The sequence below is a fragment of the Ochotona princeps genome, chromosome 12 (genome assembly GCF_030435755.1).
Source record: "Ochotona princeps isolate mOchPri1 chromosome 12, mOchPri1.hap1, whole genome shotgun sequence".
NCBI lineage: Eukaryota > Metazoa > Chordata > Mammalia > Lagomorpha > Ochotonidae > Ochotona > Ochotona princeps.
The window spans coordinates 51,590,027-51,603,490 of record NC_080843.1 but is presented as its reverse complement, the minus strand read 5'-3'; the positions used below and the strand labels follow the sequence as shown (position 1 = coordinate 51,603,490).

General features: G+C 39.6%; 1 protein-coding gene across 1 annotated transcript in view; it reads right to left on the bottom strand.

Moving 5' to 3' along the window:
• The window catches only part of LOC101528281 (phosphatidylinositol 3,4,5-trisphosphate 3-phosphatase TPTE2-like), a 35,571-nt gene extending 22,954 nt beyond the window's left edge, over positions 1 to 12,617 (bottom strand). Inside the window, exons 1-6 of the mRNA XM_058670828.1 lie at positions 12,353 to 12,617; positions 11,151 to 11,201; positions 7,876 to 8,031; positions 2,867 to 2,986; positions 689 to 788; positions 503 to 566 (exon numbers count right to left, since the gene is read on the bottom strand). Coding sequence (XP_058526811.1) covers positions 503 to 566; positions 689 to 788; positions 2,867 to 2,986; positions 7,876 to 8,000 — 409 coding nt within the window. The 5' untranslated portion in view covers positions 8,001 to 8,031; positions 11,151 to 11,201; positions 12,353 to 12,617. The remainder of the gene's footprint in view (positions 1 to 502; positions 567 to 688; positions 789 to 2,866; positions 2,987 to 7,875; positions 8,032 to 11,150; positions 11,202 to 12,352) is intronic.
• Positions 12,618 to 13,464: the final 847 nt, after the last annotated feature.

The window sequence follows — 13,464 nt, the reverse complement described above, 5'->3', positions numbered from 1 at the left end:
CTAAGCGAAATGGAGCAACCAGGACACGAACTGGCACCCATATGGGGTGCCGGCTCACAACATGCTGGTCCCATTTGGCATTTATTTCTCAAACACCACAGAAAAAGATAGCTCTGGGTTCCAGCAATGTTGAGAACGTGCAGGGTTTCAGTACTCCTGACAGAAAGCGTATGACCTACCAAGCAGTGACCTCGATCTTTGGGTCAGAGAAAAGGTCTGTCTGGAATCTGTAAAACCCATGGTAACTATCAGAACTCAACAAATTCTAAAGAAACCTAAATGACACCAGCATTTGACTTCCTGTGTGACAATCAGGTACTCCTAATTTGATATGAAGCAGAGATTGTCCAGTTCCAGGGCTAAACTACAAATGAGTCAGACCATTCCACTGAGACCTGAGAAGAACATGGCTTAAAAATGGCAAAAGCAATCTAAAAACTGAACTATATATAAGAAAAATATGACATTGACACAGGTAAATTAACATCAAAGTTTCACATACCTGTTACATAAGTGAGATCTAGGTCAAATCCATCTTTCTGGTATCGTCTTTTGTTTCCTGAAACCTGAGAGTTAAAACAATCATTAATTTATTTGTAAATCACAAACCAACATAAAAATAAAGAATGTTATAAAGATATTGTAGCCCTTGCTGTTATGTCCCCAAGCAGATGTTCTGCCCACTCACCAGTCTTCTGGTCAGCGTTTCAAGTTGTCTTTTTTGATGAGCCAGATGGAAAACTCTTATCAAAATTATAAGCCGTAGAGGACGGAAGAGGACTGCCAGTCTAACAACAAATTTAAGAATTAAACGATTAATTTTTGTTGCAGAAACATGATTTTGTTAGTCTGGACTAAGTCTAGAGCAATGGTTCTTAAGCAAGCGCTATTATGTCATTAACTGCCAGTCACCCACCAAGGGAATGTCTGGCACTGTCCAGACACATTTTGGGTTGTCATAGCTGTTGGTTTGAGGGGTAACAGATCTAGTGGATAAGGGCCAGGACTGCTGCCAAATACCGTGCAATGACTAAGACTTCCCCCACACCAATTGTCTGACTTAAAATATCAATAATGTTAAAATTGAGAAATTCTGTTAGAAAAATAATAGCAAGATAAGCTCTTTGTGAACTTAACATTTACAGTTTAAATTTTTTTCCCCAGGGGCTGGGGTGGCTAGACAGACAGGCACTCAACTACATCCGTGAGGGCTGGATAGTTGAGCTGGTTAGATGGAACTAAGCTTTAATACCCATTGACATGTACGAGAGCCAAATGGGATGTGGGACAGACTGGACTAGTCTGCTACACATACTGGTAAATCAGGTTAGGGGCGGGCCTGGTGGGGGTTATTGTGGGTCGCTCTGACTAGGCTGCAGCTCCCACTGGTTTATGTGAGGGCCGAGTATGTGCTGGGCAGAAGCAGGCTGGACTGCAACACCAATTGGTTCCAGTGGAAGTCGGGACTGAAAACGGAACCAACCCAGCAATTGCAACCACCAGCTGATCGTGGTGATGGACTGTGCCGGGCCCTGTGCTTGCTAGAACATACAAGAATCTGGTCTGGGAATACCTCAAAGTTTCTTTGGGGATCTCCCCAGTCGAAACACCAGACTCAGAACCCTAACCAAGAAAAGACAGAAGACAGAACAGGTCAATTAACCACCTCAGCTATATGTTGGCAGCAAAATACTGGGCAAATGGAGACTCTATGATGGACTATGTCATTCAGTGGATTCTTCAACGACCTCATCGTGCTTTGAGTGGCGAGACTGGCAGCGATTCATAACTGGTGATCTATCAAAAAAACTTGAGCAAGTATCTCAGAGCATGCCCCACATCCGGAACTTGGGGTGGGTGGGAAACTGGGTGGGGCTTCTCCCTTAATATCCCCCTTTACCTCAGATACATGAAGGAAGCAATATGGAAATAATAATCTTACCGACTTCCCTATAGCCCTTGAACCTTTTTACCGTAATCAACTATGTAAAGATTGTAAAAAATATAATAAAAAATAAATTTTAAAAAAATTAAAAAAAATTTCCCTAAAAAAATATGGTATTATTAAACAATGTTATTCCCATTAGTAACAAAGATTCACTACTGCTGCTAATGAGTGTCAGGCAAGCAGATTGAGACACTTTCCAAGTGTCTGATATTCTGTACCAACAATTCTCTAATTTGAGCAAACATAAATGAGTTATCAGGAAAAGCTTGTTAAAAAATGGATTGTTGGGTCTTAGGGGTACAGAGTCAGTAAATCCAGGATGGGGCCCAAGGTGTTTTTCTTCTAGTACTTCTAGTGACACTGAGGTTGCTTGTGGGAGAAGTATATTGACTCGTTATTTTCAAGCAACTCCAAAGCACCCAGTACATTTAACTGGGTTTGAACTGAAGCTTGGGAAGCAGAAGTACAGAAAGCAGTCAGATAATGAGTAAGGAGCAAAACCTTGTGAGGTTAATCCCAATCTGTATTTGCTCCTTTTCTTCATTGCTCAAGTAAAAAGATGGGGAAATGCTAGTATCCCAAACACCACAGTTCTAGTTTTACCTCAGCTATCTTCATTTCCACCCACTATACTGAAAAACTACCCACTCATTAATATTCACCTAACATCCTGGTTTTCTGTTTTATTTGTTACTGTTTCAGAGACTCATGATTAAAGTCATTCAAATTTTGGCCCACGCTAACATCAAAGGTCCAAAATATGTGAACATCTCAACATTCCATTTTCAAGGAGCTTATTTGGCACCGAATCAGAATATTCAAAGTTAAAAGTGCTATAAGAAATAAATGCCATAGAAAATACAAAAAAAAATAAAAAAAGAAAAAGAAAAACTGAGAGGTAAGTCACAGGTTTCATACCTTGGTAAATTCTTAAGAAAATTAACATCGAAAAAGAAGTAAGTGGCATCAATCATCAGAGTTATCACAATAATGGCGGCATCCAAGGTGTTAAGAAAATCAGAAAAATACTGATGACTCCTGCAATATAATAAAAGGTTTGTCCCTCACAAGAGAAGATGGGTTATTTTTTAAAGTATGAATTATTTGACTCACCCTCACTAACAATTCTACTTTAGAAAATTACTTAAAATGTGTTTTGTATATTAAATTAAGGTAAAAATAAAACATTAATAAAAATTAATGAAACTCATGAGATTATATTTATTATTGGATTCCTATATATAACAAAAGCATTACTATAACAATATTGGTATATTGAGGCTAATATTAATGATATAATTGAGATGAATATTAATTAATATCAATCTATTGAGGATAGTGAGAGATTTAGCAGAACCATTGAATAACAGGCAGGAATTGACAGGGAAGAAAAGCGGGCTGTTCGGCTGCACTACTGGGCAGTAGAATGGTGAATATGTTCCAGCATTAGAGCACCTGGAACCGTGAGGGGACTAACAGAGATGCTTATAAGAAGGGGAGTCTATTATTTAAGCATGCAAATGCATGGTCAGGCTTTGAACTCACACTGGAGTACTGAGGGGCTAGTTGGCCTCCACCATAACTTCCTCCTCAGTAGTGGCTCCTACGGACAAGGGCACTGGTTCTGCAAAACTTCTTTTGGATCTGGAAGCCCCTTTTAGGCTCTGAGAAGCCCGACTTTGGACAACTGTCCTTAATTCAATGGCATAAGGATGTGAAGTCAAGAGGAAAGGAGACAAACTGCCTTCTGAGATCCTCTGAATGAAATGAGGCTGGAGAACTGAGTCTTTGACTCCATTATCGGTCATGTCCAAGGCTTGGCTCATGACACACGGCTTCTCAGAAAGCTAGCTAGCAGCGCAAAGCATTGGTGGCTTCACTATCAAGGGTCTCTGATGATACAGAACGCGTTTCATGTCTCCTCACCTCACTAAAATTTTAATTTTAATTGAGATAAAACAGGGTTAATTCATTATCTCATATCTAGTATTCAGTATACTATTAACTAACATTTATGACTCAATGCTTTTACTAAAGATTTATTTCATTTACTTGAAAGGCAGTGAGAGGAAGAGGGAAACTTTCATCTGCTGGTTCACTCACCTAATGACATCAACAGCCAGTGCTGGACCAGGCCAAAGCCAGGGGCCAACAGCCAGGAAGGCACCATGTTTTCCACATGGCTGTTGGACACTGGAGGCCCAAATGCTTGGGCCATATTCCTCTGCTTTCCCAGAAGTATAAGCAGGGAGCTGGATCAAAAGTGGAGCAGCCAGGACTCGAATATGTGATGCTCCAATATGTGATGCCTGCATTGTAAGGTGGCAACGTAGCTCACTGAATCACAATGCTGGCACTGATTCAAATTTTGGTTTTGTTTTTTGTTTGTTTGTTTGTTTTTTATTTATTTGAAAGGCAAAGTTACAGAAAGAGACAGAGAAACAGAGGAAGAGAGAGAAATCTTCCATCTGTTGGTTCACTCCCCAAATGGCCGCAAGGGCGGGGCTGTGTGAAGCCGAAGGTGGGAGCGTGAACGCAGGGCCCACACAGTTGGGCCATCTTTTTACTGTTTTCCCAGGCATGCTAGCAGGGTGCTGGATTCCATGTGGGATACTAGCACTGTGACACTGAACCTGTCACACCACTGCTGAACCCTATGATTCAACTCTCAGTAAAAGTATCAGTAATTATAGTTCATATATACTTCCTCTTATTTCTTTTAGATATTTTAAATTATTTTAATTGTACATATTTATGTTATACATTGTGATAAGTTGATACATGTTTTTAACTTGTGAGTATCAAATCAGGATAGTTAGCATTTCTATCTCTTTAAACATCTTTTCAAAATCCTTAACACTTAGTAATTGTATACACTTAGCATGATATGTCCATAAGTGTATATAATATGTACTAATCAGATTGAGATATTAATGTTTCCTGTCTTTATCATTACTTTACATTTGAAGTCTTCAAACCCCTCTCTCCTAATTAATTCTTTTTTTAAAAGATTTATTTATTTTTATTGCAAAGTCAGATATACAGAGAGGAGGAAAAACAGAGAGGAACATCGTCCATCTGATGATTCACTCCCCAAGTGACCGCAATGGTCAGTGCTATGCCAATGCGGAGCCAGGAGCCAGGAACTTCCTCTCGGTCTCCCACACGGGTGCAGGGACCCAAGGCTTTGGGCAGTCCTTGCATGCTTTCCCAGGCCACAAGCAGGGAGCTGGATGGGAAGCAGAGATGCCGGGATTAGAACCAGCGCCCATATGGGATACCTGTGCATTCAAAGAGAAGACTTTAGCCACTAAGCTACCACGCCAGGCCCTCCTAATTAATTCTTAAAATGCATAATAGGTTATTGTCATCCCACATACTGTAGAACATTAGAACTTATTCCTTCCATCTAACTTTATTTTTGGTACCCTCACCCAACCTTCCTCTTCTTTCTTCTCTTCCCAGCTCCAGTAATCATAATTCTCTGTTTAGGTTGACCTTAAGATATTTTTTCGGTTTTACATATAAAAGAGAACATGTAATATTTGTCTCACTTCATTTACCACAATTTCCTCCACTCCAATCCATTTTAGTTAAAATGATTGGATATCATTCTTTCTTATGGTTTAATGGTAATCCATTGTTTGTATATGCCACATTGTCATTATTCACTCACATGTTGATGGACACGTAGGTTGACTTCATGTCTTGGCTATTGTTAATAGTGTATTAATAGGGCCCAGCAGCGTGGCCTAGCGGCTAAAGTCCTCGCCTTGAACGCCCTGGGATCCCATATGGGCGCCGGTTCTAATCCCAGAAGCTCCACTTTCCATCCAGCTCCCTGCTTGTAGCCTGGGAAAGCAGTAGAGGATGGCCCAATGCATTGGGACACTGCACCCGCATGGGAGACCTGGAAGAGGTTCCTGGTTCGCAGCTTCGGATTGGCGCAGCACCAGCCCGTTGCGGCTCACTTGGGGAGTGAATCATCAGACGGAAGATCTTCCTCTCTGTCTCTCCTCCTCTCTCTGTATATCTGACTTTGTAATAAAGTAAATAAATCTTTAAAAAAAAGATCTTGCTTTCTCTCTGTAACTCAAATAAATAAACCTTTAAAAAAATAGTGTATTGGGCCCGGCGGCGTGGCCTAGCAGCTAAAGTCCTCGCCTTGAACGCCCCGGGATCCCATATGGACGCCGGTTCTAATCCCGGCAGCTCCACTTCCCATCCAGCTCCCTGCTTGTGGCCTGGGAAGGCAGTCGAGGATGGCCCAAAGCTTTAGGACCCTACACCCACGTGGGAGACCCGGAAGAGGTTCCAGGTTCCCGGCATCGGATTGGCGTGTACCGGCCCGTTGCGGCTCACTTGGGGAGTGAAACATCGGATGGAAGATCTTCCTCTCTGTCTCTCCTCCCCTCTGTATATCTGGCTTTCCAATAACAATAAAAAATCTTAAAAAAAAAATAGTGTATTGATAGACATGAGAATACAGGTGTTTTTTATGATATGCTGAATTACTTTGTATTCATGCCCTGAAGTGTGACAACTTGATTGTAGGATATATGACATCTATTATTTTAAAATTTTTATTAGCAAGAAGCTGGATGGGATTGTGGAGCTGGGACTGGAAAACGGTCATTCAGATGAGGGATGAAGGTGTCTTGAGTAGGGGCTTACCCATTGAACCAAACACCTGCCCCATGATATATCCGTATTTTTTTTTTTGAGGAGTCTCCATATCTGCTGTACTACTTTCATTACTGTCAACAGTGTAAGAGTTGCCTTTTTCCTGCATCCATACCATCATTTATAATTTTTTGTCTTTTTGATAATAGTCTTTCTAACTGTTGTGAGACAGAATCTCATTGGTCTTATGCATTAGAGTGATAGTCAGTGACACTGAGATTTTTTTCTTAAGTCTGTTCACCTTTTGGATTAACTCTTTTGAGCAATGTCTATGCATATCATTTGTATATATAAAACCTGGATTATTTTTTCAAGACCATCTTTGTGGTGTAATGGGTTAAGCCACTGCCTACCATAGCAGCATCCCCTATGGGTACTGGTTGAGATCCAGCTGCTACATTTTCAGTCCAGCTCCCTGCTAACATGCATGGAAAAGCATCAGAAGATGGTCTACATCCTTCAACCCCTGCACTCATGTGGGAGAACTGGATAAAACTCTGCTCCTGACTTCAGCCTGGCTAAGCCTTGGCTTTTGTAGCCATTTGGGGAGTGAATCAGGATATGGAAGATCCAGCTCTCCACACCCCAACTTTCTCTCTTTCTCTGTCACTATGCCTTTCTCACAAACAACAAAAATAATTACATAAATCTGAATTTTCTCTTTACTTCAAGTTATGTATATAATATGCAAATGATATGCATACACGTCTACGAAGATGATCACAGTTTTATCTCTCATTATTTTATCTTTCATTATTTTGGCATAATATATAATGTTAATTAATTGACATATGTTGCATCATCCTTGCATCTCTGGGATCAAACCCACTTGTTCATGGTGTGTGATTATTTTGATGTGCTGCTGAAATCAATGTGTTGGTATTTTGGTTAAAAATTTTTGCACCTATATTCAACAGATGATTCTCCTTTGTTAATGTACCTGCAGACAAACCAGCTGCCTGTGCCCTATTTAAACTCTCTCCAAGCTTTCTCTGTTGAAAGAAGTTTCTAGCATGTAGTTTTTGGAGACTAGACTGCCATTGCAACAGTAATACCATTAACACCCAATCAATGAAAAACTGGAATGTGAACTGCTATTTTTCTGTGGACTGTGCTTCTAGGATAATTATTTTGATAAATCGAGACACATTTGGTTGGATTGATCTACTAATTATTTGGGGATACTTCTTATAACAGTTAAAAATTACTTTGTGCACTTCAAAAAATGAAGAGCTCAAACTTACCCTTCTAAGTATACTCTGAGTAGAACATCAAATAAAAAAAATAATGCAATAGCCAAAGAAATTGCACGACATCCAAAACCAATTTTGACATCAGTGATGATTAGATCCGAAACGATGAGAAACATGTCCACAAAGACCAACAAAATCCCGAAAATCCTATAATAAACAAAAAGTAAGCAATGGTGATGAAGGTAGAGATTTTTGCCATATAGGTTGACTATATTTAGTTCAGTAATCAGATCCCAATATGTCATTTTTAGGATTAAGCCATCAAGTAGAAGGAATAACAGCGTTGCCTCAAAAATCAAAAAAACACAAAAAATCATTCTGTTTTCACTAAATACAAGTAGTTGCTGGTGAATAAAGTCCTCACCAGCCTGTTTTAAAGTATGTTATCTTGCCCTTTCAAAGAAAGCCTAACAACCTGGTTCCTCAAGCTAGAACAGGAAAACAGAATTATATATCTCTGTGAATTTTTCTTAAAATTCGAGAATATCATAAGCAATTTCTGCAAGTTTTTCATTTAGTTTAAACCTTATTAATCTATAAAATATTTGAAAATTTGGTAATTAAAACCAAATGAAGTCATACCTAACATTAAGTACTTAAAAGATAACTTTGACCAGTATGATATTTTTATCAGTGAGATTTTCAATACATGATTACATATCTTTGAGTGTTACTGACATGAAAAGGAATTAATTTCTATCGATATTTTCATTGCTAGTCTAAAGTGCCTTGTGAGCCTTACTCTTATAAACTGTAACATATTCCAAATCAAATGAGAATAACATATTAACAATAGAAATCAACCAGGCCGCTGCATCTGCTGACACAAACAAGAGTCAAGTCTGAGGATTTCCCAGGTAAGGTTTCTTTTTTCTTTTATTTTATATATGTATATAAAATTATATATAAAATTATTAATTACATTGCATTATGTGACACAGTTTCATAGGCTCTGGGGATCCCCCAACCCCTCCCCATGCCCTCCTCCCATGGTGTATTCCTCCACCTTGTTGCAGTATTACAGTTCAAATTCAGTCAAGATTCTTTCATTGCAAGAGTATACCAAGCATAGAGTCCAGGATCTTATTGTCCAGGTAAATTCAAGTTTCTTGGGGAGACCATCTCTGGTCTGAGGGCAGAGCTGGCAGAATATCATCCCGATCAATTTAAAGCCACAACATAACATCAACGACAATTTACAACATTATGGAATTAATTGACATGATATTGAGTAACCAATATGTTAAAAAATGCAAGTTCTTAACCACATCCTGTGACTGCTTCATTGACATTTCAATTTTAGTTTATACACAGAACCGGCTGCTATACACCTTAAAATGGCTATAGGGTACTATTCAGCTGTCTCATGTCTATTTTCATTTTAGTATTTAGCAGTTTATAGTGTTGAAGCATAATTTTGCTGAACTTGGCAGATTTTAGAATAGTCTAAACTGGGTTATAACTCTAACAAGGCATATGTCAACAATTGAGGTGCAGAACAGTTTTAGGAGGGGTGTGCAGAGAAATCTTCAATACCTTAGTGAGGAGTAATTAATCTTTGTGTCCTACCTAGTAAGGTATGTGTGAGTCCATGTTGACCATTTCCTGTCTGGTTCTAAGCTTTCCTTGTTGTTCTCTGCCTATCTATTCTAATTTGTGTGTGTGTGTGTGTGTGTGTGTGTGTGTGTGTGTGTGTGTGTGTGTGTTTGGGGGAGGGGCTCTGGAGCGACTCTGATGGTCATTGCAAGAGAGAGTAGGGATCCAAAGTTGAAACTAAGTAAGGAGCAGAGAAAGCTTCTCTCCCGATTCCCGAAGGAAGTTTACTGTTCTGTTTCTGTGGACCGCTCAGGGTTCCTGGCTGTCGTTCCGATGACCTTGGATCCTGCAAGGAAGGATTTGGGCTTCTTCCATCCCACGTGGTAGACCCAAAAGGGGGTGGATGACCTCAGAGTTCTCAACCTCCGAAGGTACTCCAGTTCCCCATGGTCTCTTTGGCAGTTGGGATGTAGTCCTTGGTGCCGGTACTGATAGTCCTTGGTGAGGATCCGGGAGTCTCCAGGGTTGGGATACAAGCTTCCTCCTGTCTACCTGCTCCACTCTGGGGTCCCACCCTGCTCTGTGCATATGACCTCCTGTTAAGAGGTTGTTAGGATCGCTCTTGATTCCCCCTGTATGTCTTTGTAGTTTTACTATTGTCTAATGCTGATTCAAGTCTGTTGTCTGTAAGTTACCTGTTATGTTCCTGATAGGTTATACTTCACGTTTTCCTCACACATTATAAGGAGATGGAAGATTTCTCTGCTCTCCCGCCCCATTTCCGAGTAGCACAGGGTTTTGAAAGTATATTAGGTTTTACAATTTTTTGATGTAGATTATAAGCAGTCTGACTCACATTGATGGTTGGTTCATTGGTTAATCACAATATCTTATTGCATGAGATACAGGCTGTTTGGGGTTGAAATGATATTACAGTTGACAGGTACTGTTTTTCGGATTGTCAAGTCCGAGGATTTCCCAGGTTAGGTTTTTGGGGGACTTCCCTACTAGACTGCTGGGCTCAAGCCCTGGCCTCAGGGAAAAATCACAAGAATATGTGGTCTAACCTTGGAGTACATGTTTCAGGACTGGACCTCCTCAGTTGCTGACACTCATTCAATAGAGAATACACCCAGATACACAAGGAAGGTCAGTCAGTCCAGCTCATCTAAGCCAATAGAGGACATTGGGTACCTCATCCAAAGATGGAAAGCAGAACAGGTTAAACAACTCTCCTGGCCAGGCTTTGCAGCAAGTGTCTAGGTCTGTGGATACACTGAAGTAGATCTGGTCAGCCAACAGACCATAGATTTTTTTCAACCCTGGTGCAACAAAGCTAGCGATGTCTCAGAATAATCAATATAACTCAAGTAACACCCTCAGAACATTCTTCCCCATAGCAGATAACCCTGATAGTTTGACAGCAAGGAGCGGGTCTCTCCCTTTATTTCTCCCCTCTCTTCCTCTCCACTCCTTCCCCCATGGACACAGGGGGGGAAAAAAGCTGAAACATTTATCCATTTATCTCACCCATCTTCCTCCACACCTTGACCCTCCCCACCCTAATCAAAGACCACATGGCTATGTATGCCTTTCAACCATATAATCAATATTATAAATAAATTTAAGATACAGTAGACATATCTTTCTGCTTTTCATATCACTACCCATTGAAATAATACTATTAAATGTCATATTTAATTACATTTGTGTTTGAAAATCTCACATACCTAAATGCAAAGGTTGACACAATCGTCCGAGTAATGTTTTTTATGTTGCTGCTAAAAAAAAGGATATACAAAATGAATAATAGATTTCCTTTAACAGATATTATAAATTCAATTAAGAAAGGTCCTTAACATATAATTTTAAAAGAAAATTTTTCACAAATTGTAAAACAAAATGCTTTTTGCTAATAACTGAAATTTTCAGATTTCTACAATGTAAAATTTTTATTTGTGAACAAACCACTAAATTTTGGATATTTAGTAACATTTTCTTTGTGTGTAAAGTTCTGGCTCCCATTAAGTGGTAAACTTGGGGACACAGCTTATGCTGATAGGGTGTATTTCTGTACCAGCTCTCCCACTAATGAGCAATGGGTTCCTGGGCAAGTCATCACTTTTGGACTCAGGTTCCACAGTAATAAAATAAGAGATATCAGGGATGCATATCAGGCATTCTTATTCTTTAATAATCACTTACTGAAACTAGACATCCAGTGAATAGATAATCATTAACAAGAATAAGTACTAAGGTTGCAAATGTACTTTGGAGGTAAGGAATTTTGGTATATATTTTCAAGGGGGGTGGGAGATGCCCTAAAGATTGAGTGCTTGGCATTAATCAAAGGAGGGAAAGCTGTTTGATGTAGTCTCTAGTGGTGCTTCATTTTGCCATATGGCTGGAGAAAAAATATCTATTGGGGAACAATTTCCAATCCTGCTAGAATCTCCAGCACTAGACACAAATTCCATCCCAAGTGGGATAAGTCTCATAGCCCATGCCCAAGACTTCAGAATGGAGAGAATGGATACTGAGCCCCATTTGGGCCCTGACAAAACAGGACCTAGATAAAGGTTGTTGGGTCAATCTGAAATACAAGAAATCTTTAGTATTTTTAATATTCCCCTCATCCACCTGCACCCATCATTTTTACTCTGACTTGAGACGTTAAAGTTTAGGTGGATGAAGGTCTGATAGGTTGGCTACACGAGGTAAAAAATTATTTGATTTTAAAGTTTAAAAGTAATAAATTTATACAAGAAGAAGCCGACCTACAGGTAAAAGGAAATTTTAGGGAAAAAAATGTCAAAACACCCTGCATTGTCACTGATGCTCCTGACAATGTATAAATACATGTATGAATGCGTGTCTATGTATGCACCTACAAGTGCATTTGTTTATGTACAAAAATGTATTTAGAGCTCACGTTTCATCGATGCTTTCATCAGTGGACACTGACGTTATTTCACTTACAGCAGTGCTGAAGGATTTAAAAGTATACAATCAGACACATATAATCTTCTAGATTTTATTTTTGTTCAAATTAGCCTCAGTTACTTTCTATCTTAAAAACTAGCTGACCTTTAAATATCAGTTTTAAAAGTTAAAATGTAGACATGTCAAAAAAGTTGATAACTCACGATTTCACTACAGTGCTTTACTACTCAACCCAACCTCAATGTGTAATAGTGTTAATTTCAGAATCCAAGTCGGCAGATACGCATTTCTCTTGCCCCCATCCAATTTGGTGATTCTCAAGTACATTCACTCTCTCAAGCTGATTCTCTCAAGCTGCACGGCTCATGCTGGTGTCTCTCCTGCCTCTCAGGTAAGGTCAAGTAACTGTATTCAATGTGGTGGTGGGTTAAGGGGTGGGCATTCACCCGCCCCTCCACCCATGGTAGCAGAGCTCTGGAGAGTTGGGGGAGACATTCAGGGTCCGCTAGCTTTCTTCTTTTCTGCTGAGGGCTACTGTCACTGCTATTTCTGTCTTCCTTCCAAATGTGTCTCTCCAGCCTTGACCTGGTCTGGGAGAGTGAAATGCTGATGTCTTCTTAAAAGTCCGGCTAATAGAAACTAAAAGTGCGAGGCAAACAAGAAGTGAAATCAGTAAAGTATGGAGTAGGGGGTGAGGAAGCAGTGGGAAAAGGGAGTAAGGAGATTCCTCTTGGGATCTGTTCTCCATCTATCTGATGATCCAACTCTGCTCCCATGATGCTTCTGACGCTTTACATCCCAAATCTGTTTCTCCCGGTCTCTCTCTCACACACACACACAATTCATTATGTCTTACCTTGCATCGGTGTAGTTACTTAAGGAGGTCTTGAAGGCAGATTGTACAGCACTAGAGGATTTTAAAAGTACATAGTAAGATATTACATGACCTGCTAGACTTACTGTTTTAGTTTACAATGGTTGCAATTATTCTTCATTCTGTAAACTGGATGACCCTCAGAAACTTCATACACAAACTAGTTATTTGGAATAGAATATGACATATTTCATAAAAATTACACTTTATATCATTGTGCTAAGTAC